A 27234-nucleotide genomic window follows, 5' to 3' on the forward strand; every position below is an offset into this window, starting at 1 on the left:
CATTTAGTGCACGGCTGACTAATGAAGAGGTGTGTGCAAAGAAGATAACCAGATATAAAACGGCAGGGAAATAAGTCTAACTTTTGATCTTTGACATTGATGGGGAGGGTGCAACAGACTATGTGAAGCTGAAAAAGCCTGGTGGTCAAAATTCAAAACGTAGAACTCAATCCTTCAAATTTTGGCAGGGAACAGCGCAGTGCGTGGGCTCCATCATACCCTGTAAAACGCATATGTGCTAATCCTTAATGGTCTGACCTCAAATCTTGACCCCACTGTTTGTTACTATGTGACCTCGTGCAAATTCCTTAAGCGCTGTGAATGGGGATGATTTTCATGGGGTTTTCTGGAAACTGACCAAAATCATGCATGTAAACACAGAAATCAAAACCAAGCCTTCCACGTAGTAAATGTGCAATCTACATGTTGTTTCTATTTTATCATTTTGGTGTGGCTGGAGAAGAGGGTGTTTAATAGGGGACCAGTTAGGCAGAAGTTAGAAAGGTAGCTGGGTACTTTGTGTTAGCCATCTTAAAGGATTTTGACACTGGTCTGTAACAGCACCTGCTTTGTTTGACAGCTGAATTGGGATGGATTAAACTGCCTGGGGCATTCCTCAGAGGGCTTTTCTGTAGACTGCCAAGCTCCAGGCGGGCTGTTAGGCAGGCCTCAAAGGGCATCTGGATGAAAAGGACTCAGACCATTGTGCAGGCTGGGAATTAACAGCGATAAAAACATCAACAGCCAATAGCACATCACCATCATGCCAGGAAGCTTCACCCATTTAACCATCTCAGAGAACCTATGAAGTGGATATTTTTATTATCTTCATTATGCCACATGGAAGATGAGGTTTACAAAAGATGACTTAACCAAGGCCGAACGTTTAGGAAGTGATCGGGGCACAATTTCAACCCTGGCCACCACGCTTCAAAGACCCTTTACGCCCCTCTTCTTAGAACCGAGTGGTCCGAATGGCATTTTCTAGAAAGTGCTGAGAAGAACTGACATTCCGTTGATGTAGGATTCGGAAGCATAGGTCAAACTAAGCGTCTCTGTCTTCAGGTTTGAGAAGTGTTGCGGTTATCCTCCCGAATTCATGCCCAGGTAGTGCACTTTTACAATAGCTAAGTAACAACCGACTTCCCTCCCTGTCTCTTCTGTTGGACATCCCAGGCTGAAAGATTTTACCCTTCGCAGTTCTACTGCAGAGCGTCCTGCCTCGCCCCCAGGACCCAGTGACTGGAACGTCTTGGGGTGGGAAGGCCTGTAACAGGTGGGGGTGGATCGGAGGCTTCAACTCCAGCGCAGGCCTCCTCCAGTTGGAACTAGATGATACCCAGTGAAATATGGGAATTTTGTTCCAAGGGATGCCCAAAAAAGGCGCGGGGAGAGCGCGCGGCAACCCCCACCTTCGTTGAACACGCTCCTCCAGGGGCGGCCTGCTTGCAGCACAGCTCCAAAATTGGCAACCTGGGCCTCGCAGCCGCCTTTTTTTAGCCTACATTCCCCAAACCAAGGAAGAGGCGGGTGACTAAAAATGCAAATCGGAGCCGGGGCGTCAGCAGGCAGGCCCGTGGGTGCGGGGCGTCTGGCTGGGGGAGACCCCGCGACCTCAGGTGCCCTCCGCTATACTCGCGGTGGGCGCCGGGAGGGGCACTTGGGGAGACACGCTCCCCTTCGAACCACTGCCCCCGCTTCCGCCTCCCGGGCGGCGGCGGGACTATGCGCGGCCTCTTTTCCGCCGGGGGTTAGGGAGGGGAGGCCGGATTAGGGCCCGCGCTTTCCGGCCGCAGGGCCCCCCTGCCCCCAGCGCCCGGCCGGCGGTACACAGGTGGTTTTCCGCTCGGGAGGGGCAGGCCGCGGCACTTTTATATAACAATAGAGCTCTGCGCGCGGGGTCTGCGCCTCCTCGCCGCCGCGGCCCCCACCCGGCCACGCCTCCATCCGGCCCCCGGCCGGCCCGCCCTGCTCCCCGGCGCCGCGGCAGAAAGCAGCGAGCCCGCCTGGCCGGCACTTCCTCAGTTACCTGCTGGCCCTGCAGAGCGGCCGAGACGTTCCCTGCGACTCCCAGCTCTCCGTGGGAGCAAGGGGTCCCGGCAGGCACTCCTCCTCGCCTCTTACCCACCCCAGGCCGCGTCGGAACCCCAGAGGCCCGCTTTCGGCCCCCCACCCGACCTCAGGGTAGCCCAACGCCCAGCGCCAGCTGAGCCAGGAGGCGGGGGCGACCGGGTGCTGGCCAGGAGCGCAGCGCGCAGGCGCAGCTGGTGCTCGCTAGTGCCCTGCGACCCGCAGTGGAGGGGGTTGTCAGGGTGAGACCGAAGGCTCCCCTGTGACAGGCCTCTCTAGTCTACCGTAGCCGATCGCGGAGCCTGCGCGGGCCCCCGCAGGCCTTGCGGTAGGACTTCCCCCACGACACGCCGCTGGTGGGGACAGCCCGCCCGGCTCCGCGCGCCCAGAATGCACCTAGACCCGGCAACCGCGCCAGACCGGCTCCTCCGTCGGAAGCCGAGCTAGCTGCCCAGTAATGATTAACGAGCGCAACCCCCCAGCGCGCGGTGGGTGACCGCAGGAAGGGGGGGGGGGGGTAGGGCTTGGATCCCCGGAACAATGGCTCATAACGCCCCAGGCCGCTGGAAGGGAATAAAAGCATCGAACTGTCCAACCAGTTTGTTTCTGCAGGCTCCACTGTTTAAAAACAAAATAAAGTAATTTAAACGCTATTAAAAACAAACAAAAAAAACCCCATCAACCTTCCTCCCTATTATCTGGACAACCAGGCACTTGTTTGTTTGCTTGCTTGAAAATGTTCCAACAAAATCCTAGTTTGTTTCGAAAGATGTTGGATTAGCATTTAACACCTCATCGGTCACTAAAGCCCAGGCAGTTCACCAGCCCCAACACAGCCTCAGCTAAAAGAACATCAGAGCAAACAGAGCTGGGTTTTTTAAACTGGCAAACAAATGCCACACACCGCCTAAAGAAGGGCGGAGGAGGGGGGTTCAGGCGAACTCCTGTCCAAATGAGTTTAAAGGGAATAAAAAGGGAAAAAAAAAGCACAAGTTTTCTTAAAGCTAGCTTGCGAACACAGGCGTCACGAACAAGGGCTTTTGTGCCTGCTAATTGCACCATTTGTGCGCAAAAGTTCCGACGCGAAGTGTGAACTCTCAACAGAAGGAAACATGAGACAACTGAAGTGCCCTGGTTTATGTGCCCCGCTCCTCCTCCGCCGCCGCCTCCTCTTCTTTCTCCTTCCTCCCGCCGAGCCCGCTGTTGCAGCTTGTTTGCACTGGGGCTTATCCGGAGCGGAAATTCCTTTCCGTTTTTGTGAATGACAAACTCATTAACAATTCATCAACACAACCTGTTCCAGCCGGCCCGTCCCCACGGCAACAGCCCCTTCCGCAGCGCGCTCATTGGCTGGCCGGGAGAATGTATCCATTGAGACGCTCGCTGTTTGTATCCATTGAGGAGCTGCCTCGCGCAGGGGGTGTGCGAGGGTTGAGTCCAAGGGAGAGTGAGCAAATCGAGGTTTGAATAATCCGAGGAGAAAGACGCCTGGGCGGATTTGAGGTGCAGCCTTGAAGGGAGGGATTAGGAGCCGCTGGACTTTTTTTTTTTTTCCCCTCCCCTCTTAGTAGCAGGGAGTCCGAATTAATTGGATTTCATTCACTGGGGAGGAACAAAACTGTCTGGGCAGCTTCATTCAAAGAGATTCATTGACACCAAGAGCGAGCGGCTGCAGCGGGGTGCAGCGGGAACCGCCGGCTTCACTTCTGTCTCGCTTTCCCCAACCGCTAACACGGTCTGGGAAGGACGAGGTGGAATTAAACCCCGCTCAGAGAGCGGCAGCTTCGCGTAGCGCGCTCGGCCTATGCCTGCCCCGAGGGGCGTCTGCTAGGCACCCCGCCCTCTCCGGTAGCTCGACCCCCATGATAGATACGCTCAGACCCGTGCCCTTCGCGTCGGAAATGGCGATCAGCAAGACCGTGGCGTGGCTCAACGAGCAGTTGGAGCTGGGCAACGAGCGGCTGCTGCTGATGGACTGCCGGCCGCAGGAGCTGTATGAGTCGTCGCACATCGAGTCAGCCATCAACGTGGCCATCCCGGGCATCATGCTGCGGCGCCTGCAAAAGGGCAACCTGCCGGTGCGCGCGCTCTTCACCCGTGGCGAGGACCGGGACCGCTTCACCCGGCGCTGCGGCACCGACACCGTGGTGCTTTACGACGAGAGTAGCAGCGACTGGAACGAGAACACCGGCGGCGAGTCGGTGCTTGGATTGCTGCTCAAGAAGCTCAAGGACGAGGGCTGCCGGGCGTTCTACTTGGAAGGTACGCGCCGGGGGAGCCCCGCGCGCGGGGCCGGGCGGGGGTCGCGGGGCTGTGCGCTGCGGGCAGGGCACGAGGACTGCAAGTGGCCCTGCTGCGCTTGACTGGCGCTTCTGAGTCGCGCCGCGGGGTCGGGGGACAGCCGCCAGCTACCGGCTGCGAACCTCGAGCGTCCCGCACTCGCGAGCAGGCTGGCGCAGAATCCACCAGCTTCCGGCCACAGGCACGGGTTGTTTCTTTCTAACGATTCCTCCTGCCTACCGGGAGTCTCCTCCACCTGTCCCTGCTTTCTATCGTTCGATCTTGAATTGAGATTTGCAGGACAGGAGAGGTCATGGTGTGTGTGTGTGTGTGTGTGTGTGTGTGTGCGCAGATCGCACCTCCTGGTCCCTCAAAATATTTTTAAAAGTTGCCCTTTTATGCATCTCCGGATTTAAAAGAAGGGTTTCCAGGGAAGGCGGGCCTGTTCGTTCCACTCCCGAGGGTACACATTTAAGTGTCTTTCTGTTATAGTTGGGTCTGTGTGTAGGGGGTTCGTAGGGTGCTGGGGTGTTTCCTGCGCCCGGCCGCGGCTCTCACTAGCTGTGAAAACTACTACGGGATCTCAGGTTACACTATTGCCTTTCTCGTCCTGGCAGGTGGCTTCAGTAAGTTCCAAGCCGAGTTCGCCCTGCACTGCGAGACGAATCTAGACGGCTCATGTAGCAGCAGCTCGCCACCGTTGCCAGTGCTGGGGCTCGGGGGCCTGCGGATCAGCTCTGACTCCTCCTCGGACATTGAGTCTGACCTTGACCGAGACCCCAATAGTGCAACGGACTCGGATGGCAGCCCGCTGTCCAACAGCCAGCCTTCTTTCCCCGTGGAGATCTTGCCCTTCCTCTATTTGGGCTGTGCCAAGGACTCCACCAACCTGGACGTGTTGGAGGAGTTCGGCATCAAGTACATCTTGAACGTCACCCCCAATTTGCCGAATCTCTTTGAGAACGCAGGAGAGTTTAAATACAAGCAGATCCCCATCTCGGATCACTGGAGTCAAAACCTGTCCCAGTTTTTCCCTGAGGCCATTTCTTTCATAGGTGAGACTAATTAAGTGTCCTTCCTCAGACTTTTAAATGCAAAATTCCTAGCCATTCATAGAACTTAAGCTGTTAACCTTTCTTGCTGCTTGTTAGCATGTCTGATTGCAGGTCTCTAATGTTACAAGCAGGGAATTCTGGTTTATCTTCTTGCTAAAAGAAAGAAAAAGTGCCTATTGACATGGCTGCAGACCACAGGTGTCTTTGAAATGGTGCTTTCTGACACTTTGAATTCAGTCATTTGAGAGGGGGCTGTGTATTATCGGGCAACAGAATTTTCTCACAGTCTTTGGACTTGGAAAAGGCTAGCTAGAAGTCCTCCTCATTGACAGGAATTTTAGCACTGCTTTATAATTTTAAAAGATCTGACAGTTATTTTAGGACATCAGGTTAGTTGTTGGAAAGCTCTATGAATGCTAGATGTTGTAATTCAGTTGAATGTTACTGTGATACGGGTTCACAGTGAGACAGTGAGGGTAACCTGAGCCCAGCAGGAAGGACTGTGGGCTGGAAGCCTGGAGAAGCGAATCTCCAGGCATTGTAATGCATTTCCTATTACAAAGGAACTCATTTTCAGGCCATGTCGACATCCTGTTCCTCCTAATGGGCTGTCCCCTGTGACTTCCCTCTCTCTTTTAAAATGCCTGAATACCTCCATTGTTAGCTGCACAACAGTTGGAGAATAATTTAATAGACCCTTGCAGTCTGCTTGTCTGTATAAAAGGCATTCAAGACCATATTGCAGGGTTTCTGGTATTCACATGCTGAGGCAAAGAATGCACACATTAAGGATTTTTTGTTGTTGTTGTTGTTGGCAGAAACTTAATACAAAAGCTCCCTTTTCAGAAAATATCTGAAATATGTAATTGTGCCCAGTGTACATGTTTTATCTCAATGATACATTTTCTGCTGCCTGCAGGGTCCAGCTGCCACACACGATTCTTTCTTTCTTTCTTTCTTTCTTTCTTTCTTTCTTTCTTTCTTTTCTTTGTCTTTTCTTTTAACTCACTTTTTAGACTAATCATTCACAAAGCGTGGTTTTCGGTCTACTGAAAGCTTGCCTTTCTTTTTGTGTTTACAGATGAAGCCCGGGGCAAAAACTGTGGCGTCTTGGTGCATTGCCTGGCTGGCATCAGCCGTTCGGTCACTGTAACTGTGGCTTATCTTATGCAGAAGCTCAATCTGTCAATGAACGATGCTTATGACATTGTCAAGATGAAGAAATCCAACATCTCGCCCAACTTCAACTTCATGGGCCAGCTGCTGGACTTCGAGAGGACGCTTGGACTCAGCAGCCCCTGTGACAATCGGGCCCCCACGCAGCAGCTCTATTTTACCACCCCCTCCAACCAGAACGTCTACCAGGCGGGCTCCCTGCAATCCACGTGAGAGGCCCCACACGCCTCACCGGATGTGTCCGTTCCTTTAGCCGTTTCTCTTGGCAGCATCAGCTGGGCTGCTTTCTTTGTACACGGCCGCAGGTGTCAGAATGACACCAGTTGTCTGTATTAGACGAGGTTCCCACGTGTGGAATTGGTTATTACCATGGGAGAGATTTGCTCCATTCTTGTTGGAAGAACAGAACATGCTGTATAGATACGGGCCATAGGTTCGCTCCACGCCCGTGTGTACAGCCTACCCAGGCAGGGACTGGAATTCTAGGGTCACCAGGTATATAGGGTAGGACCAAATGGTAGGGGAGGAGCATGTGTTTAGGGCCTCGTATGACTGTTTCTTTTTGCGCCTGGAACTGATTACATACTGTCTTCAGTGAAGACGGATTCAATTTTGCATATAGAGGAGCCAAAGAGAGGTTTCAGCTCTGTATTTGTAGTATCAGTTTGCAAAAAAATATAAAAAATAAAATAAATAAATAAATAAAGGTAATAATAAAGAAAACAAATCTGATACTCCATTTGATTATTGTAAATATTTGATCTTAAATCACTTGACCGTGTTTGTTTGAATTGTGTTTGTTTTTTCTTTGATGGGTTTAAAAGAAATCATCCAAAGGGAGAGCAGTACGCCACTTCTTAAAACAGAAAAACCAGAAATGTTTGCTCTTTTCTAATCCAAAGGGTATATTTGCAGCATGCTCGACTTCACCAACTCTGAATCACGTTTTCATGGACACTGTTCTCACTGAGACCTTGTTATGGTGCAGCCTTTACTCTCTTTCATATATCTTCCTTGTGATTTTTTTTCCCTTCTTAATGTAGTTTGACTATGCCTTACCTTTGTAAATATTTTGGCTTGTGTTGTCTCAAAGGGGATATCTTGGAAAGACACCAAAATCATGGGCTCACTTTTTTTTTTTTTTAAACTTCAGCTGTGCTAAACAGTATATTACCTCTGTACAAAATTCTTCAGGGAGTGTCACCTCAAATGCAATACTTTGGGTTGGTTTCTTTCCTTTTTTTTTAAAAAAAAAAATTTGTATAAAACTGGAAGTGTGTGTGTGAGCTTGGGTACCCGGTTGATAGGTGAAGTGCATATGATTGTGGAAAGGGAGAGTCAAGTTGCCCCATTATGTTCATGGTGTAAAGTTTTGAGCTGAAATTTATTATAAGAATGTAAAACCTTAAATTATTAATAAATGACTATTTTGGCTATTGAATGTGTATTTTTTTTTTTTTAATCTCTCTTTAATTGTACCTACCTGTGAAGTGATACTTTTAAGGAATTTTTCAGCGGGGAAGTGAAATTGGCTTGTAAAGTACTACAGGAACAGCAGGGCAAAGTTCCCATCGCCTAAGCAATCCCAGGAATGTTTTTCAGGTGTAGTTTATGACATTAACCGCTTGCTTCAAATAAAGATGACATCATAGAATGAACTGGCTGTATGATGTGTTCCGACAACACTTTATGAATACAACTCTGGCCCATTTAAGAAAATAGGAATGCCCTTGAAGAAAAATGAAGCCATACAGCACACCTTGCTGAAGTATAAAGTTTGGCTATTCCTGAATAGTCATAAAGAGGGGGTTCCGGAATAACAAGATAGTCACAGTGTTAACCTCTCTCCTTCCCTGTCAGGGCCTTCTACTCGATAATACACATGCCTGGGAGAACTAGGGACAATCGTTGTGCCAGTTTGTTACTGGGGCACTTCTACCTGCAAGCTATCCTAGTGTCGGAATATCAAGTGAATCGGAAATGACGTCTCCCTTTTCCTTGCTCCCGCACATGTGGCAGGCATAGCTAAGCTTCTCACCAAGCCTGGATGTGGGCTTTAAAATTGCACATTGACACTTGAGCTAAAACTTTGCCACTCCTGTTCTAATGTGCTTTGTGCTTAGCTGGTTTAGAGTGTGGGCCAGACGCTACTACTGAACCTTATGTCGAAGTTATTTTAAACAGTACCTTTCGAGGTAAAGGCTTAATATCCTGTCTTTTTCCTTGGGACATCCCCTCTCCTTGTCCCAAGTGTAAAGATACACAAACCAAAAATAAAAGTAAAGGGCGGGTGTAGGAAATCAAAAGAATTAGAATTTTCAAATGAATTTAGCCCCTTCACCTGCATCGAGGAGAGAGATGAGCTTTTCACCCACAGGTGCGTGTGAGATGCCAGTTGGATCATTTGGTGATCTACGTTATGAGAGGCGAGTGGCTCTGATATTATGGCAATCGTATCAGACAGTCCAGGGTGACTTCTGGCAACTAAGCATGTTTAGAGGGCAAACAGAAACAGTGCAGAAAAGTACCAACTCAGTCTTTCCCATTTGGGTGCCCCAAGTCAACCAGAGCTGAGAAAGGAGAAGTGGGTTGCAGTTCAACTTGGCTCGTGTTAATCCAGTTCTGAACGGTTTCCGCTCCTGGCATTCCCTAAACTGCCTGTTCAAAGTAGGGATTTGCAAGCAGCGTTAGCAATTTCCTGTCCAGCTGCAGCTCAAGTAGCTGCGTGCTTTTTCTCCCCCTTTCTTTTCTCTGATTTCTTTTCTCTTTCGTTTTTTCCTTTCTTTTTTCTTTACTCTGGACTGTGGATAATTTTAGTGCATTTCCTCTTTGTGGATTATCATCTCTTTTCCTCCTGGAACCTGCATACATCGAGTCCCCTACTGCTCTGCTCCAGCCGACAGCTGGCCTCCTCAGCACTTCCTCTCGTTTCACTGTGGGTTTGTTGTTTGTCAGTGCACTTCTGAAATTAATAATGTTTTCTGGCCAAGTGCCACAAGCCATTACCACAAAGGGGAAGTAACACATATGAATAGCAGGAAGCCATGCAGGGTCACAGTGTGAGCTGAACCTGTGGAGGGAGCATAATTGAGCCTGGCCCATTCAGCAAGTGTCTGACAGCGATTTGGGGAGAAGGGGCTCCCCGCGTTTAAGCAGCTCAAGCTGTGAGGGGAAAAAAAGAGTCCAATAAATCGGTAGCAAATGGCCTTTGTCATTAGTCTGAATAAAGGAGAGGGAGCAAGAAGAGTTTAGGGCCCCCATAAAGTTGCAGTGTTTGGGATTTCTACCCCCCCTCTCCTGGCATATTGTTTCATCAGGCTGGTGACAGAGTGGTGCCCGCTTCCCCTCTGTTGCCACAAAAGGACTCCTATTAAATGGGTGGTTTTCACGGTTCACGCAGGCCAGAAGATTCAAAGAGCTGTTCTCTTTCTTTTTCTTCTATGGAAGGTGGAAGGTTGTAACTGACAGCATGGGCCCCCACCTCGCACTGTGCCTGCCTTTCTCCTGGCTGTACCTCAGTCCCCTCGGCTGCTTTGTGCTTGCAGGGGCTGGTGAAGGCGATCATTTCGCATCTTAGAGTTGGGCTTGCTTCCTGAATGGAGCCCGCACGGTTACTAGGGCAACCTTTGCCAGCAGCTGCGGCTCCCCAGGCCTCCCTCCTCACCTGCTGTCCCCATTAGTGGCTTCGTCAGGTCTCTTCCTCAGGAGAAAACGTTACCTTTCCTGGTCTACGAGGGGGTCGGGGGGAGGGTAGGCCGCCTTTCCAGAGATGAGGTTATCTTCAGGGTTCATGGGGGCTGTGGGAGACTTTAGGGAGTGCACTGGTTACTGGTCTTAAGATTAAAATCAGACTAAGAAAGGTTTATCTGGGGATAGAAAGATCCGCACAGCCTCCAAAGGAGTGAAAATTGGAGGCTTGCCCCGACCCAGCAATTAGGAGACCTGAACTCTAACTCTCTCTCGCTTTCTCACTAATGAACCAGATACTCTGAGCCAGTCACCCAGCCTCCCTAAGTTTCTTCTTCCTTGTCTGTAAAATGAGAGGCTTTACCTTTCATTCTGGGATTCTCTCATAATTTCAGCCTTCTGGTCACGGATTGGTGACACATGTTAGATGATAAAACGAGATGAGGAGCAGGCGAAAACAAGTAACACTTATGAAGGGTATCAGATGCACCATATCATCTCACTTAATGCTCAAAACAGCTCTGTGGGATCGATCCTATTATCAGCCTTATTTGTCACTGAAGAAATGGAGGCAGAGAGACGCCTAAAGTCATCGAATGGCAAGTGGTAGAATGCAGCTTTGAAGCTTTAGCTCTTCTTGTTATAAACTGTTTGTCATCAGTCTTTGCTCGTTTTTACAAGGTGCCCTTGGGTTGGCTAGGAAGTGGTGACCCCGTTTCATAGCTGAGGCAGTGGAGGAAGCAGAGATTAAGTGGCCTGCCAAATGAAACCCAAATTCAACAGTAAAATCATGAGAAAGCCACAGGGCCCCAGCTGATGTGTCACCAGAGGGATGTGGTGTCCCGTCTTCTCTCTCCATGGAGAACCTGCCCTATACTGGGTCCATGAGCACATAAATTACAAAACTGATTTTCCTAAGGATCTCTAGGGTGGCTAGCATGTGTCCAGCTGGCCTGCACTCCTGCCCACACACCCTTTTCAGGATTACACAGTGAATTGACCCCAAAGAATTCACTTCCTCACTCTGATCCCTCCTGAAGGAAAGCTGATGTGGGAGGAGAGAGAAAGGGAGACAGACACAGAGACACAGCTGTAGCTGGCGTTAAGTATTCTTGAAAATTCATCTTAAAAAAAAAATCATTCTTTGGACATTAAACTGTTTCAAAAGGATTTGGGGGGGGGGTATAAATTTAGTTGCAGTTACTCAGTAATAATCATTTTCAAGAAGATCCTGCGGACTTTCAAATACCCTTACTCCTCTTGTGTTCTTATCTCAATTGGCCCTGAATCAGTCCGGTTCTGATGATGGAATCCTCAAACTTCTTTAAAGTTCAAAATTGATCTCCTAAGAGTATTTAAGGGCACAAAACAAAGTTCAAACAATTCACAAATATTTATCCAGGCCTTGATCTGTGTTGCACTGATCCGATGAAACAAGGTTGAAATCAAAGGCAATGGAAGACTTAACGAGCCCTCAAAGGCTGAAGGCAATGTCATATTTAGAAGTTTGACCGCTTAATCTTTCTGCTAGTGTCCCAAATCAAAGCAGATCCCCCAAGGAACTATCAGGCAGGTCCTTGTATGTCCCTACAGGCTGCAATAGTCAAAATTACATTTTAGACATGATATTTTATATACGAAAGGATTAACAGCCAACATGTATGCAATTTGACTCACCTACCTCCCTGTCTTGCCATGGAAAATACCTTTTGAGAGTGTATTTATCTCCAGTGCTTTTTAGGAAAGAGAGGTTTTGGACCACTTATATCTTCAAAAATGAACCCTTAACACACAAAGGAAAAAAGAATTGATTATACACTAAGCATCAAGCAAGTCTAAAAAAGGAGCTTCTTCTAAGCTAGAATTCCCTCTTACCTGCTTTTGGAGACAACCTAAGTATTACATTAAGCCTTTTTTATTAGGTCCAGTTTCATTCCTACAGCAAATATTAACAGGAGAAGGAAGAAAGAAGACAGGACAAAGAAGGGGATTTGGGGGAGCACATAGCTCCCAGGGCAATTATAGCAGGAACACTCCTTTATGTTCTGGTTGTTACTGCTATGTAACAGACCACCCCAAAACTTAATGGCTTCAAACAATGATAATCATTTATTCTCTTCCTGAGTCTGCATTTGAGCAGACCTCTGCAGAGAAGGCTGATCTCTCTTCAGAGTCTTATTATCTAGAGTAGCTCGACTGTGGGCCAGAGGCTCCATTTCCAAGATGGCTCATTCCCATGGTTGGCAAGTTGGTATTGGCCGTCAGTGAGAAGCACAGCCAGGGCTTAGGGCCAGAGACTTTGCTTCTTTTCCGTGTGGCCTAAATTTTCCCGCAGTACAGTGTCTGAGTTCCATAGGTGAGACCCCAAGGGAGAGAGCCTGGTGGAAACTGTACTGACTTTTAGGACTTAGTCTTCGAAGTTACTTCCGCTGTATGCCGATATCTACGCCATTCTAAGACAGGAGATGAAGGTGGGGTAAGATTCTGGAAGAGAACATGGGATGGAAAATATTGTCGTAGCCATTTTGGGGAAACACTGTCTGCCACATCTTATGTGGAGACCGAATGTCAGACTTTAAGAAGCCATAGTGACCCAGATTACGTCTCATGATCCCATCTCATCAACATTATAGTTGTCAAGAACTGGTGCCATTATTTTCTCAATCCAGCCCTGTTTTCATCTGTCTCTAACATTCACAACAGAGCAATACCATCAAAAAAAAAAAATCCTTAAGATTGACCCTAAAATAAAATATGAAATAGTTTTATAAAAGAATATTAATGTTTTCATGTTGGCAGAGAAAATGTTGTTTGAGATAGATTCACACCAAAGTTACTGGGTGCGATGACAGCGAATTGTTTTCAAGCAAACTAGTATTCTATTGTATTTCATAGTATTCTATTGTAGTAGATCATCTTACTTTGATAGGCATTTGAGTTTTTTCCATTTTTAACTATTATGAACAATACTGTTAAGAAGATCTTTGTGCATGTACCCCGATGCACACATGCACACATTTCCCTGGGATATACCAGGGAGTAAAATTGGCATAAACTGGGTAGATCCCCAACTTCAGATGATGGGGTGGTTGTGCCAATTCACCTCACCACCACCAATATTTGAGTTTTCATATTGTTCCGTATTTTTGTCCACACTTGCCATTGTCAGACTTCTTAGTTTTTTTTTGCTGACCTTGTGGATATGAAGTGATTACTTATTATGATTTTAATTTTCATCATCGGATTCCACATGAGGGTGAGTCCTTGTCTTGATTGGTCAAAGGAGATTTTATTTTGCAAGGTTCCCATTCAAATCTCTTGCCAAGTTTTCAATTGAGTTATTTATGTTTTTTTTTAAACTGATATAAGCAGTGCTTTGATATTCTAAATACTAGTCTTTTATGGATGATATGCACTGAAAATATCAGTGCAATGCTTTTCAAACTTTGTTCCCCCTCAGGGATGGATGTAGGTACATTTGGGGTGGATTGTGCACTGCACAACTCTAAAAGGTGCCAATCAGAAAGGCAGTGATAAAAATGCATGGCCAACCTGCATAATCTTGCATGGATGTCTTAGAGGCCCATGGTTTTCGAATCAAGGGAATTGTGGCTTAAAATGTTTGAAAACCACTAATTGAATCTATTTAATAAACATGGAAACAGAGTTACAAAGATTGAGTTGAAAGAATAGCTACATTTGATGATTTAGACTTAAGTGGGGCTGGTCTGGAAGGGTTTTGGGGTAGACTAAATCTTGAACCAACTTTGGAAGACAGGGTGGTTTTTCACAGAGAAGCAAAAGGGATGTTAGAGTTGTAGGTGATGAATTGTGGCTAGCTTTGGAAGTAGTAGAAACCAAATTCTTCATAAGGTCTTGCAAAAGTATTTTTCAAAGTATAGAACAGAGAGCAAAAATCAGAACGTTCAGGGATATGAGTGATAAAATTTGAAGAGAATTTACAGGGGCGCCTGGGTGGCTCAGTCGGTTAAGTGTCCAGCTTCGGCTCAGGTCATGATCTCACAGTTGATGAGTTCGAGCCCTGCATCAGGCTCTGTGCTGACAGCTCAGAGCCTGGAGCTTGCTTTAGAGTCTGTGTCTCCCTCTCTCTCTCTCTCTCTCTGCCCCTCCCCCACTTGCACTCTCTCTCTCTCTCTCTCTCTCTCTCTCAAAAATGAATAAACATTAAAAAAAAATAAAGAGAATCTGCAGAGTGTAAAAATAACCGTGGTTTTGGTGAACCTCACCTCTCTTGTTAGTTACATCTTGAACTGGAAAAACTCCACTCCAGTTCTTCCTTCCTGTGGGTCTTTCTTCTGTGTCTCCTTGACTACTCACAGAACACTTCACTTCTGACACTTCTGGTCACTAAATGTGTGGCGTTTTTTTCCCCACACGAAGCAATTCTCTATGACCCCAGCTGGGCATCCTACAATGTAATTCAATTCTAACACTATCTACCAGGGGATAGTGTCCAATCCCACAGGTTAAGTACTTAGTCCTGAAGCCACCCTATTTCAGATGCCAACAGCAAGGAGCAGGTCCGCAGGTTACACACAGCTTCTGTCCAAATTGGCTACAGATCAGAGGTTCCCCCAACCCTCTACTCAGGTTTAATGAATTTGCTAGAACAGCTCACAGAACTCAGGGAAACATGTTTATTAGATTATAAAAGGATACGTTAAAGGATAAAGCTAAGTGAAGAAATGGGGCAAAGTTGGGGAGGGTCCCAAGGGCAGAAGGTTCTGTAACCATGGAATAGGGACATGCCATACTTCTGTCAGGGATGTGTTCATCTACCTAGAAGCTTTCTGAACCTTACGCCATTGGGATTTCTTATGGAGGTTTCATCACACAGGCATATGACTGCTCATTAACTCCATTTTTTTTTTCTTTTTAGCCTTTCTTCCTTGTAAAGGGAATGGGAAGCAGAACTGAAAATTCCAAACTTCTAATCATGGCTTTTTCTTTCCTGGAACCAGACCTCACCCACCAACCATCTAGGATTCCACTCAGAGTCACCTCACGAGAATGAAAGACGCTCCTTATTACCCAGGAAATTGCAAGGGTTTCAGGAGCCCTGTGTCAGGGACTGGGACAGAGACCAATGTATGTATTTCTTATAAATCATAATACCACAACATCTGGTTACAGAATCCTACAGTTTCAGTGGAGAATTAGGTTCAGAAGCCTAAAATAGTGAACGAACACTAAAAGTCGTCAAAACTCGCGAGGATTTATTCTCTTTTGTAAAAGTCAGGAGGTGAGAAATGCTGGCCTGGTAAGGGCAACTTCATGGGATCATTCGAAACTCAAGCTTTGATTCCCACAGTCACAATATGGTGGCTCCGTGCTAGTCATCAGATCCACATTTCAGTCAGGAGGGAGGAGGAAGGAGGAAAGAAAAAGAGTGTGCTTCCTGCAGAGTCAGTTCCCTGAAAAAAGCTTCCTGGAAATCCTGTACCAGAGTTAAATTCTAGGCACTTAATGGCCAAAATTAGCCACATGGCCATAGTTAGAGAGACTGGGGAATATAAACATTTAGCTGGGCATGTACTTCCCTTAATATACTTGAGGTTTTATTACTTGGGGAAAAGGGGAGACTCAATGTTAGTCACCCACTTTCTTTCTGGGGAGAACCCCACTTCCACCATACTGGAGGGTACAGGATCCAGGCCAGGGCAAGAAGAGTGTGTCAGTTTCCCCTCTCAGTGATTGGTTCAGGGATGAGACAGGATTCAAATCCAGTCAATCAGATTACTCTCTGGATTAAAAAAAAAATTTTTTTTTTTATTTTATGGAAAGGATTTTTCTCTTTGGGTCTCCAAGTCCCAGATCTACTGAATTAGACCTGGCAATCTGTTTTTTTCTTGGTTTGTTTTAAGGTCCACAAGTGATTCTTTAGATTGACCAGTTTGGGAATTACCAGATATGCTGTAGATTTTAAACCAGTAGTTAATTTCTTCTAGCATCTCCTCTCCCGGGGTCTTCAAAGAATAGAGTAAAAGGGAACTTGATGGATGTCTTTCATAACATGGACGTCAAAAAGTTGAACCCATAGTTTAGCTATAACTGCATCATAAGTTTTCATGAGCTCACTACTATAGGCTCTCGTAGAGTTATTTTTGTTGTTGTTGCTAGTTTGTTCCCTGTTCTATAAAGTAGCACTTGAATCTCCCTAAAAATACTTTATTCTAATTTCACCAGGGTTTCTAGGTCTGCTCTGCTTTGATTTGGTGTCACTCTATCAATACCTTTGTGATTTTCTAGATTCTGGCCTACCAACGCTCACTCATATTTTGTCTTTTCAGGCTGAAGCGTTTTAAAGTCTCTCCAGTTTCTTTACAAACCTTAACACTGTTGAGTGATCTTCTTTGGTCATGTTCCAGTTTCATTATGACATTTTGGAGGTTTAATGACTGGAACTCTACCCAGTGTTTCTGTAGCAGATGAATTCTGGTGTCTCCGTGTGTATGTGTGTGTGCGTGTGTGTGCGAGCACTCATAAGACTGTGCTTTCTATTTTGTTTTTAACATCCTTCCTGATGATGCTTGCTTTTGTAACTGCCACAATGCTTTGGACCGACTTCTTCAGGGAATGGGCTGCAATGATGCCATCATCTTTTTCCTGGATCACGTCTGCACTCAGAAAGCCTTGGTCTCCCGAGAACGAGGGGGGTTCTCTTTTCCTGTTGGCATTATGTGAACCACCTCCACTGAACGCAAATGTTCTCCGCCCACTCATGCAGCTCCACGAGATCCTCCTGACGTTTATTCTTATCAGGTTGGTTTTGCAATTGCCAGAAAACCTTGGTGTCTTTTTATAAATTTGAGACTTCACTTTATTGATGTTTAAATCACTTTAAAGAAATGGTAAGCAAGACTGGTCCACGTACAGATTCATGGAACACACGTTTTAAAATATACCCTCAAACAGAAGAACAATTATCTCTTGGCGATGCACAAAAAACACTAGAACCTGATTAAAAAATAGTGAGCCTCCTATGAAAATATAGCTTTATAATAATCAAAACAAAACTCCTTGTCCTTCCTTCCCTCTCCACCTCAGTTACAGTGAAATTGCTATTCCCAAACCCTTCCTGTGAGGAAAATTTGAAATTGCCACTGATCTCTATCCAAAATTTAAGGCTCTTTTTGGGGCACCTGGGTGGCTCAGTCGATTAAGTGTTCAACTTCGGCTCAGGTCATGATCTGACAGCTCATGAGTTCGAGCCCCCTCGTGGGGCTCTGTGCCTGGAGCCTGGAGCCTGCTTCTCTCTCTCTGCCCCTCCCCCACTTGCATTCTGTCTCTCTCTCTCTCAAAAATAAACATTAAATTTTTAAAAACATTGCTCCTTGACGAAAGCAATTAGGAGTTAAAAAGTTTAATTTGTTATTGATTGATCGATTTTTAAGTAGGCTCCACACCCAGTGTGTGGGGCTTGAACTCACAAGCCTGAGATCAAGTCACATGCTCCACTGACTGAGCCAGCCAGACACATCCCAAGAGTTAAAATCTTTTAAAAGAAGAAATGCTGGCTGAGTGGCCCACGATATGTGTCTGTGGTTTGATGAGGCCACCTCCATTCGGATCTGGTTCTCAGCTGTGGAATGATGGTTACAAGCTTGGTCAGGGTGTTCAATCTTCCCAGACGAGAATTCAGATCTGTGACTTAGCGATGCGACCTTGGACAAATTACTTAGTCTCGGTGAGCCTTGGGGTTTCACTGGCTGAGCAATGGGAATAATTGCACTTAGCTCATGGAGTTGTGAGGATTGAATGAGACAATTGATGTAAGGCGCTTAGTACAAATAATTATGATTGAACAGGCTCTGGGGAATAAAAATTATATAATTTTTATTCATTCATTCATTCATTCATTCATTCATTCAATAATAAGAAAACACAATTCCTATTGTGTTTACAGAATGTTCTGAGTGCCATAAAAAAGATAAATTGGATACAAAATTTGAACTTTCAGCCTCAGAATGAAACTAATAATGAATATAAATAATTATGAGGTATAGAGTAACAGAGAACGTAAAGTTAACATAACATAACTTAAACACAGGCTCTGGATTTAGACTCTTGTAGGTTCAAATATTAGCTTCATCACTAGCTACCTGTGTAATCTTCGACCAGCTTCTTAACCTCATTTAATTTTTCCTTTTTTCATCTGTGAAAAAAAGGAGATAATAATAGTACTTACCTCATAATGTTATCAAGATTAAATGGGAAAAAAAATGCATGTCAAGTGCTTAGCTCTTTTCTCTGGCATACAGAAAGGAACATCACCCATTGCCCCCAAAGAGATGGAGAAGCACTGCAGGAATTCAGAGGGCAGGGGATGGTTTTTCTGTGTGGGGGAGGAAAGAATCATGGAAGACTCCCTGCTGGTGGCTGATAAATCACAAAGTCAGTTTACAAATTTACCGAAGAATATGCCTTGAGCTATTACCGCGAGGCTGGCCCATCTATCCTATGAGATCGATTTTGTAGGGATAGTCAATCTCCATCTTTGAGTTGAGGAAATAGGAATTCAGAGTTTAAATGAAGCTTAATTTGCCAAAGGTCCCCCAGGTAAGTTGTGGAGAAGCTGGTATTTTTGTTCCTGGGTCTGTTTACTTCAAAAGCTCGGGTTCTTAACATCTGCTTTACACTCCTCCACAGCAAAGTGGGTATTGCCCATCTCATGGGCCATCCCCTTCCCAGGATGAAGGGGAGGGCACGCTGGACTCCTCATTCCAAGATTGCTGACAGGCCTGGAATCAGAGTCCAGGGACTTTGTGGGATAATTCATCCACGTTCCGTCAGGGTTGAGACAAATATTCCTGTTCTGTGGTAAAACAAGCAAAACAAAACAAAACCCACACCTTTTTAGTCACTGGGATGTTGGGGTCCATTGGGTGGTGCTGGATAATCCTATCAGAGTTTTACCCGCTGACTCTCTTGTCCTTGTCTTCCATTGGGAACTCCCACACCCTCCACACTGTCAAGCTATAGCTAATTGAAACACAAAATAGTAAATATTAGCTATACATTATGGTTCCTTGTTCTACCTTAATCCCTTGATGAGAGACAGGAAACATTCTAGGTTCATCATCAGCACCCTGACACATCACATTTTTCTTTCTTTTTTTTTTTTTAAATGTTTATTTATTTTTGAAAGAGAGAGACAGCATGAGCGGTGGAGGTGTAGAGGGAGGGGGACAGAAGATCCGAGGTGGGCTTCATGCTGACAACAGAGAGAAAGCCTGATGCGGGGCTCGAACTCACGAATCTTGAGATCATGACCTGAGCCAAAGTCGGTCAATCGACCGACTGAGCCACCCAGGCGCCCCAACACAGCACATTTTTCTGGTAGTAAAAATGGAATCTCCATTTTTTTGAGCCCTTCCTGTGTGTCAGACTGGATGAAGAGGATCCTGTCTAATCTTCGGTACTCTCTTGTGAGGTAGAGATTACTCTCACACAGTGGTTAAGCACAAGGGCTCTGGAGCTGTTAGCTTCGAATCCTCACTCTACCAGTCCTAGCTGTCTGACTTGAAGTAAGTTGGCTAACCTCTTTATGCCTTAGTTTCCTCATCTCTAAAATGGAAATAACATAAGAATGTGGTGGGAAGCAAATGAATTAATACACGAAATGATCTTAGAACAGCGTCTTGCTCATTGTGGGTAACTCTGCCAGGGAGGGAAAGCTTTTTCTCTGATCTCTTAGGTTTAATAAGCAGAGGCCTGCAAACTAAACTGGCCAAAGACAGAGGGGCAGGAGAAAAGACAAACTCTTATTCACATATGTTTGCTGGAGTTCGCAGAAAATTGTGTCTCAAGGAGGTGGTGAGAATTTAGGGTTTATATACCACCTTAACAGGGGAAAGGGAGAGGGAGAAAGGGCACTTATGGAAAAAACAAAGGACTTTTAGGAAAATACATGGGCCCTTAGGAGAATAGATGAGAGACACGATAATTTTGTGACAATGTCTATTTAGGTGATTTCTTATCCTGGTGCTGACTAATCTCCAGTGATAGGAGTCAACCTTTCCTGGTGAAACCCCAGGCAAGGACATTCATGACATTTGAATTCTTGGGGGAGTCTCTGTTTTTAGGCAAATAAGAGGAGTTCAGAAAGATTAAAAAAAAAAAAACAAACAACACTCTTCACTGTGGTGTATTCAGGATCCCATCAGCTGTTATCACCTCTATTTTGTAGATGGGAAAATGGAGGCTTAGAGAAATTAATTTACTTAGGGTCACTAAGGCAGTAAATGGTAAAGCCAGCATTTGAACCCAGGCTGCTCTGACCTCAGAGCCTTTGATCTTCCCACTGTGAGAGATCAGAGAAGGAAAAATTCTAATCTTATCTCAAAATTCTTTTTGGAAGAAATTTAGCATAATCTGGGCCTCCATTTTATCATTTGTGAAATTAAGTGTTGAACAATGTGACTTTTAAGGGCTTCCTATCCACCCCCCTCCCCCCTGCCAAATTATTATTTATTTTAGGTATTTTAGCATAAGCCATCATTGGAAAAGAAATTGTGGCCTTGTTTCTCAAGATGTATCAGAGGTGACATTGCAGTGTGTATGTGCACGTGTGGGTGCACCCGTGCGCTTGTGCATGTATGTTCATGCGTGTACATCCGTGTACGTGATTCAGTTGCTCTAAAAAGAATGATTGTCTTTGGAAGGAAAAGGGAAGATCCTAAGATGTTGATGGTTTAGTTGTTTATTTCTATCAAACAATCTGTTGAACTAGGATTCTGCACGTCCTCGGGGAGTGTCTCTCCCAGGCTTTTTCCAAAAGGTGATTGGCAAGGGAAGTCCTTCTAAAAGAGATAAGTGGCTTCTTAAAGTAAACTCAGAATAAATGGAGTGCAAATTCTGTTTACGAAATATTTCCTGGTTGCTGGATACTAACGTGCAGCCCTGCAGGGCATGCTCTTCAAGGAATGAAAGAAGCGAGCTTGAATTCGGTTTCTCTGTCATTTGGTAGTTGTAAGCTGCCCCAGGTAGAAGGTTACATCATTTCAGAGCAGAAACTCAAATCCATAGAAATCGATACTACTGTGGGGGAGATTTGTTTACTTTAGAGACCACTGAGAGATGTCAGGCTTTTGAAAGCTCGTCATAAGGCTTGTTGCATGCATTCTTTGTAGTTAATTCAACCTGTGGAATTCTTTACAAAACCACAAAATTTTCTGTGCAACGTCCTTCTTTTATGCCAAATGCACTTGGCATATTGCATGGTTGTATCTCAGAATCACAGAGTTTTGCTGCTGGTGGTTATTCTGCTCACCCAAGGCTTTTTCCTGACCCCTGTGAAGGTGGATAGGGAGGCTACATGCTTGAGCCGGCTAAGTCAAACGTTGTACAATTCTCTTTTTCCTCTTCTTGCTTTCTTTTCAAGATATATATATGTATATATATACATATATATATCTTTTTAAAGATTTTATTTTTTTTAAATAACCTCTACACCCAATTTCAGGGTCGAACTCACAACCCTAAGATTAAGAGTCGCAAGCTCTGCCGACTAGGCCAGCCAGGCGCCCCCTTAAATATTTTCTTTTTTTTTAATATTTTCTTTTTCTCCTAGTGTTGGGCCCTAGTAATGTTAATTTAGTAACATGATGCCTGTACTGGTTTTGACTTTTCAAGATGATTTCTTCAGCCTAAACATAGGCCAATTTAATCCCAGATTGCCTGGTGTGCTGAGGTCTATAATTATACTAAAAAACAAAGGCTAATACAAGAAGAGAAATCGAAGGATTATTAGCTGACATCCAAAGTTGTAAATAGTGAAAGAAAGACACAATTTGGCTTTTTACCCCATAGGAGAAGGAAAAACAAAACAAAACAAAACAACCAAACATAAGGAGAACTATAAATCAATCAATCACCCTGGGCCCCTAAGAACCTGCCTGCCCCGGAGGAGAGGTGGGTTATAACCCCTACAGGCCAAAGAAACAAGAAAGGAAGTGGGTGGGATTGCTAAATGAGTATGGTTCTGAGGAACCATTAAAAACAAAAGGAAAAATAAATCCCACTGATGTGTAGATTTGAGGCATGGAGAGGCCCTAACCAAAGTGGGGGGGAGCTCCCAGGTCATCAGAAGGTCACAAAAAGACAGGAAGCTAAGGCAGCTTCAATTCACGCCTTCTAACAAGGGAAACTAGAATTAGGCCATTCCTGACTTAGCTGAAAGAGTGTGCGTGAATCAACTTGTAGGGAGGGGCCGGGAGAAGGGAGGTTTAAGGAAAGAGGCTTTTGTTTGTTTGTTTTGGATTTTATTATCTTATTTATTATTTATTATCTTATTTCAGGTACACCTATGATTTATTTTGGTGGGAAGAACAAGCTTCTTGACATGTGCCTAAATAAAAGAATGTTCTCTCTTTCTCTCCTAAAGTCACTCTTCTCTTCAGAACTCAGGACTTTGGACTCATAATTCAGAAAACTTTTACAGAACCTACGGTTTGGTCTTGGGAGTCAGGCTGAGCTGGGAGTGTAGCCAGGAACAGGATGTTGCCAAGCTCTAGGCAAGACCCAGTGGTAGTACTGTTAACCGGGGAGGGGCCGGGGGAGGGGAAAGAGGTGTCTGAAACACAGGGTTGTCTTGAGACCAGTGGCTGTGAGATACTTGACCCAGAACCTGACATGTACCTTAGTGACTAAGCCTAAGCAAATCCTTTCAGCAATCTTGACCTCCGTCTTCTCATCCATGAAAGAGTCATAATGGCAACCCATCCGGGGTTATTGGGCAGCCGAAATGTGTTGACGTGTTTGCCAGCCTTCTTGGCAAACTTTTCCCCTTCCGTCAAATCTCAGCTCCGATGCCCCCTCCTCTGGGAAGCTTTCTGAATCCTTTCAGCAGATTTTGACATGTTCCCGTGATTATGTCTTCATCTCCCTTGTACAGTACTTCATATTCTATTCTAAGTGTTGGTTCAACTGTGTCACTTTACCTTTGTGTCTTAGAGTCCTTTTGTATAGGATAGCTGAAAACCAGGCTTTGAGACGGGTTGAAAATCTTTGCTCAACCAACACTCTCAGATCCTGAGCCACTATTTAACTTCTCTGACACTCCGTTTCCTCCACTGTGATGTGGGAGCAATAATACCTAGCTTATAAACACTCTTGTTAACCCATCACCTGGAAGGGTGCTTGGTATATACCAGATGCTCAGTAAATATTGCATGAACAAACAGGACTGTTGTGCATATGGATAAATGCAATCATATGTAAAACACGGTGTCATGTACTTTGTAGATTCTTAATAAATGTTTATAATGTACATGTTTGTAAAGGGTCTGAGTTACTACATTTCATTAAATAGGTGTATATACTTGCTTATTTTCTAGGAGGCTTTGCCTAGGACGAACATGCAAATCAATGAATGTTTGCAAAATAGAATGACGGGTCACCCAAACAGATGGGAAGAAAGTCTTTGGGAATCTGATATCCTAATGGCACTCAGAATTACATCACTGTTTGGAAAAAAGGGATCTTAAAGATCTTCATCCAATATTTCTATTGTATTCATTTTTTTCTTTTGTCTGTTTGTCATTTCTTTGATTTCTGTTCTTATTTGAATCATTTTATTTCTTCTACTTACTGTGATTTACTTTGTTCTTTTTTTAGCTTCTAATGTAGGAACTTGAGATTGTTGATTTTAGACTTTATTTTATATAAACATTCAAAGCCTTAAATTTCCCTCTAATCACTGTTTTAGCTGCATCCCGCAAAGTTTAAATTCCATTGTTATTATTATCATTTAGCTTAAAATGTTTTCTAATTTCCCTTGTAAATTCTTCTTGGACCTATGGATTACTTAGTTACTTGATGGGCACCTGGGTGGCTCAGTCTGTCAAGCGTCTTGCTTTTGGTTTTGGCTCAGGTCATAATCTCACAGTCGTGAGATCAAGCCCCTTGTCAGGCTCTGCACTGAGTGTGGAGACTGCTTAGGATTCTCTCTCTCTCTCTCTCTCTCTTTCTCTCTGCCCCTCCTCCCACTCACCCTCTCTTTCTCCCTAAAATAAAATAAATTAAAAAGACATTCTTCAAAAAAAAAAAAAAAAAGTGTGTTACTTGATTTCCAAACATTTGGGACTTTTTTTCTAGATGGTTTGTTATTGATTTCTAATTTACTTCCACTCTGGTCAAAGCATATACTTCACATAATTTCAAACTTAAAAAAAAAAAAAAAAAACTAGACTCATTTTATGGCCTTACCATGTAGTTTATTTTGGTGAACATAACATATATACTTGAAGAGAAAATGTGTCCTACAAATATCAACTAGCTCACAGTAGTTGATGGTGTTTAGATCTTCTATATTTTTACTGACATTTTTGTCTAGTTGGTCTATTAATTACTGAGAGAGGTAATTTGCTACTTGATTATTGAATTGTCTATCTCTCCCTTTAATTCTGTCAATTTTTGCTCTCTTATTAGGTGCATACTTGCATTTCTTTTCTTTTCTTTGTTTATCTTATTTGTATTAAAAATTCTATTTGGATGATTCTAAATGTGTAGGGGCTCAAATTACAAAATCATGTCTGGGTTTATAAAACATTTTTAAAAATACTCTTATGATCTTCCCACCAGAAAGAACCACTCAAAAGTCTGACAAAGCATAGTTTGGGTTTTACAAATGGTTATGTAAATATACATAAGAGATTTTTGTATTTTTACATAAACAGGATTATATTCACATATTTTTCTGCAACCAGCATTTTTCAACTTCAACAATTTATAGAGAGTTTCTCTCCATTTCAAAAGCCCAGCTTTATTTCATTTTTTAAAACAGTTACTACATCGTATTCAATTGTATGAATGTACAATAGTTTACATGGTCAACCTCCTATTGAGGAACATTAGCTTATTTACAATTTTTCACCATGATCAGCAATACTATAATGAAAACCATTGGTGTATGCTTGCTTAATTATTTCCTTTGGATAAATTCCTGGAAGTGGAATGACTGGGTCAATGATCTCACACATTTAATCTCTGATTCATATTGCCTGCTTGCCCTCTTTCAGACTTGCCTCCCTTATCTCATTGGACATTGTTACTCTTTTTATTCTTTCTACGTCAGTAGGGTAGCACCCATTTTAGAAGCTGGTGTTCTCTCCACCATGTTAGAAGATCATGCAGTGCCATGTCAAAGTAGTTGATGGCAAAAATAGTGAAGATATATAAAGTAGGGAGAGGAGGAGGACACAGTGGATTTTCTACCTCTACCTTCTTTTTTAAAAATGTTTTTATTTATTTTTGAGAGAGAGAGAGAGAGAGAGAGGCAGAGAGAGACAAAGACACAGAATCTGAAGCAGGCTCCAGGCTCCGATCTGTCAGCATGGTGCCCAACGCGGGGCTCAAACTCGTGAACCGCGAGATCATGACTGGAGCTGAAGTCGGATGCCTAACCGACTGAGCCACCCAGGCGCCCCTCTACCTCTAACTTCTTGATCTCATGAGATGGAAGTAGAAGAAATGATTAATGCAGAGGGGGAAAAAAACTAATTTTATGAGAGATATATGGGGTGCATAAATCTGGTTTAGAGTATGTTAGCCACAGAGCTCTATTCTCTTCAACTCATTGCTCTCCAGGAACAACAGCCCAATTTTGTGCCCTGAATTTAGAAGAAACATTGTAGAAGACAGCATTCCAGTACAGTATTGCACAAGGCAGGATAGCAATAGGAGATAGGATGAGTATTTCTTGAGTTTCTGCTCGCTATATTCTAGGTGCTTTATATATATTGTCTCATTTAATCTACCACAACAACCCTATGGGTTGGGTAGTGGTGTTGCCATCATTATTCTATATTTACAGAGGAGGAACCCTGAGCTCTCAAAGGGAAAGCACATACTAATAGAAGAGGTAGAATCTGGATTGGGTGTGGGATCTATTTGCATTAGGGAGCAAGCTTTTCTTTCTCTACATGTTTGCTCCAGGGAGTGAGGCAGTGGGTGTGAGGCAGGGTGGAACGGGAGGAGGAGGGTGAGGCAGATAGCTGTCCTTGGGGGACAAATGCCTTTGTGAGCCTCAGGGAATCTGCTGGCTGTGTCTCCATGTTCATGGATCAAGACTGAGAATTGTCCTAAACTGCCCCTTGCTTTTGGCAACAGTAGAGCCTATGTTTGTTTCCAGAAATCACAGTAGTGATCACAATGAGGCTGTGTTCATATGTAATCGGGTTTGACAGAAATTAATTTTTAATAAGAGGTTGCATTCAGTCAAACAACTGCCCTTTCGGGGGCCTATGTCAGGGTCGGTCACCCAGGGCTGGGCAATGGCACAGCGTGTGCTCTTGGCGGCAGCCTGGTGTGTGTATGTGTGTGTGTGTGTGTGTGTGTGTGTGTGTGTGTAGTGGGTATTTGAATGGGGGAGTTAAGGGCGTGGTTACAGACTTAGTCAAATCTTATGTCGGGATCAGACATTGGTCTATCCAGAAGTTAGAGGAGGCAGTTGGGGCATTTATTTGATGGCCAAGAAGAATATGTGAGGTCCCCCTTTGGCCCCCTCCCTTTTTTAAACTTCTTATTTATTCATTTAAGTGATCTCTACACCCAACATGGGGCTTGAACTCACAACCCTGAGATCAAGGGTAGCTTGCTCTTCCAACTGAGCTAGCCAGGCGCCCCCAGAAAACCCCTTCTCTTCCCTCATACTAAGCGCCCTTTTGACAAATTCAGGGCTTGGCAGATACTTAGAGTGTGCCCTTCACTATTGGTCTCACTAAATGGCATTTATTCTGGCTGTTCCTTAATGCTAACAGCAACCCTGCCAGGTATAATGCCATCAGTCCCATTTTATAAGTCAGGAAAACGAAGGCTCAGAGAGTTAAATAACTAAAGAGTACACCCTCAGTGAGAAAGTTGGGAGGTGGGATTCCATAATCTCTCTGCCAAAACATTTCGCATCCTCCCTGTGGAGAAGAATCTCCATCCTCACCATTTCCCC

At 44.6% G+C, this 27234-nt stretch overlaps 1 protein-coding gene and 1 long non-coding RNA gene across 2 annotated transcripts; one reads left to right on the forward strand and one right to left on the reverse strand.

Moving 5' to 3' along the window:
- Positions 1 to 800: 800 nt before the first annotated feature.
- LOC128774926 (uncharacterized) lies at positions 801 to 3282 on the reverse strand. The gene is made up of 2 exons (XR_008419450.1): positions 2030 to 3282; positions 801 to 1267 (listed from the first exon to the last, which is right to left on the reverse strand). It is a non-coding gene; the product is annotated as an uncharacterized LOC128774926 (long non-coding RNA).
- A 200-nt stretch (positions 3283 to 3482) lies between these two features.
- On the forward strand, positions 3483 to 8022 carry DUSP6 (dual specificity phosphatase 6). Its single transcript, XM_019446395.2, has 3 exons — positions 3483 to 4332; positions 4968 to 5405; positions 6487 to 8022. The coding sequence occupies exons 1-3, from the start codon at positions 3933 to 3935 to the stop codon at positions 6792 to 6794; spliced, it is 1146 nt and encodes a 381-aa protein (XP_019301940.1). The 5' UTR covers positions 3483 to 3932; the 3' UTR covers positions 6795 to 8022.
- The last annotated feature ends 19212 nt before the right edge of the window (positions 8023 to 27234 follow it).

Source organism: Panthera pardus, unplaced genomic scaffold (genome assembly GCF_024362965.1).
Source record: "Panthera pardus isolate Hobbes unplaced genomic scaffold, ASM2436296v1 HiC_scaffold_6, whole genome shotgun sequence".
Lineage (NCBI taxonomy): Eukaryota > Metazoa > Chordata > Mammalia > Carnivora > Felidae > Panthera > Panthera pardus.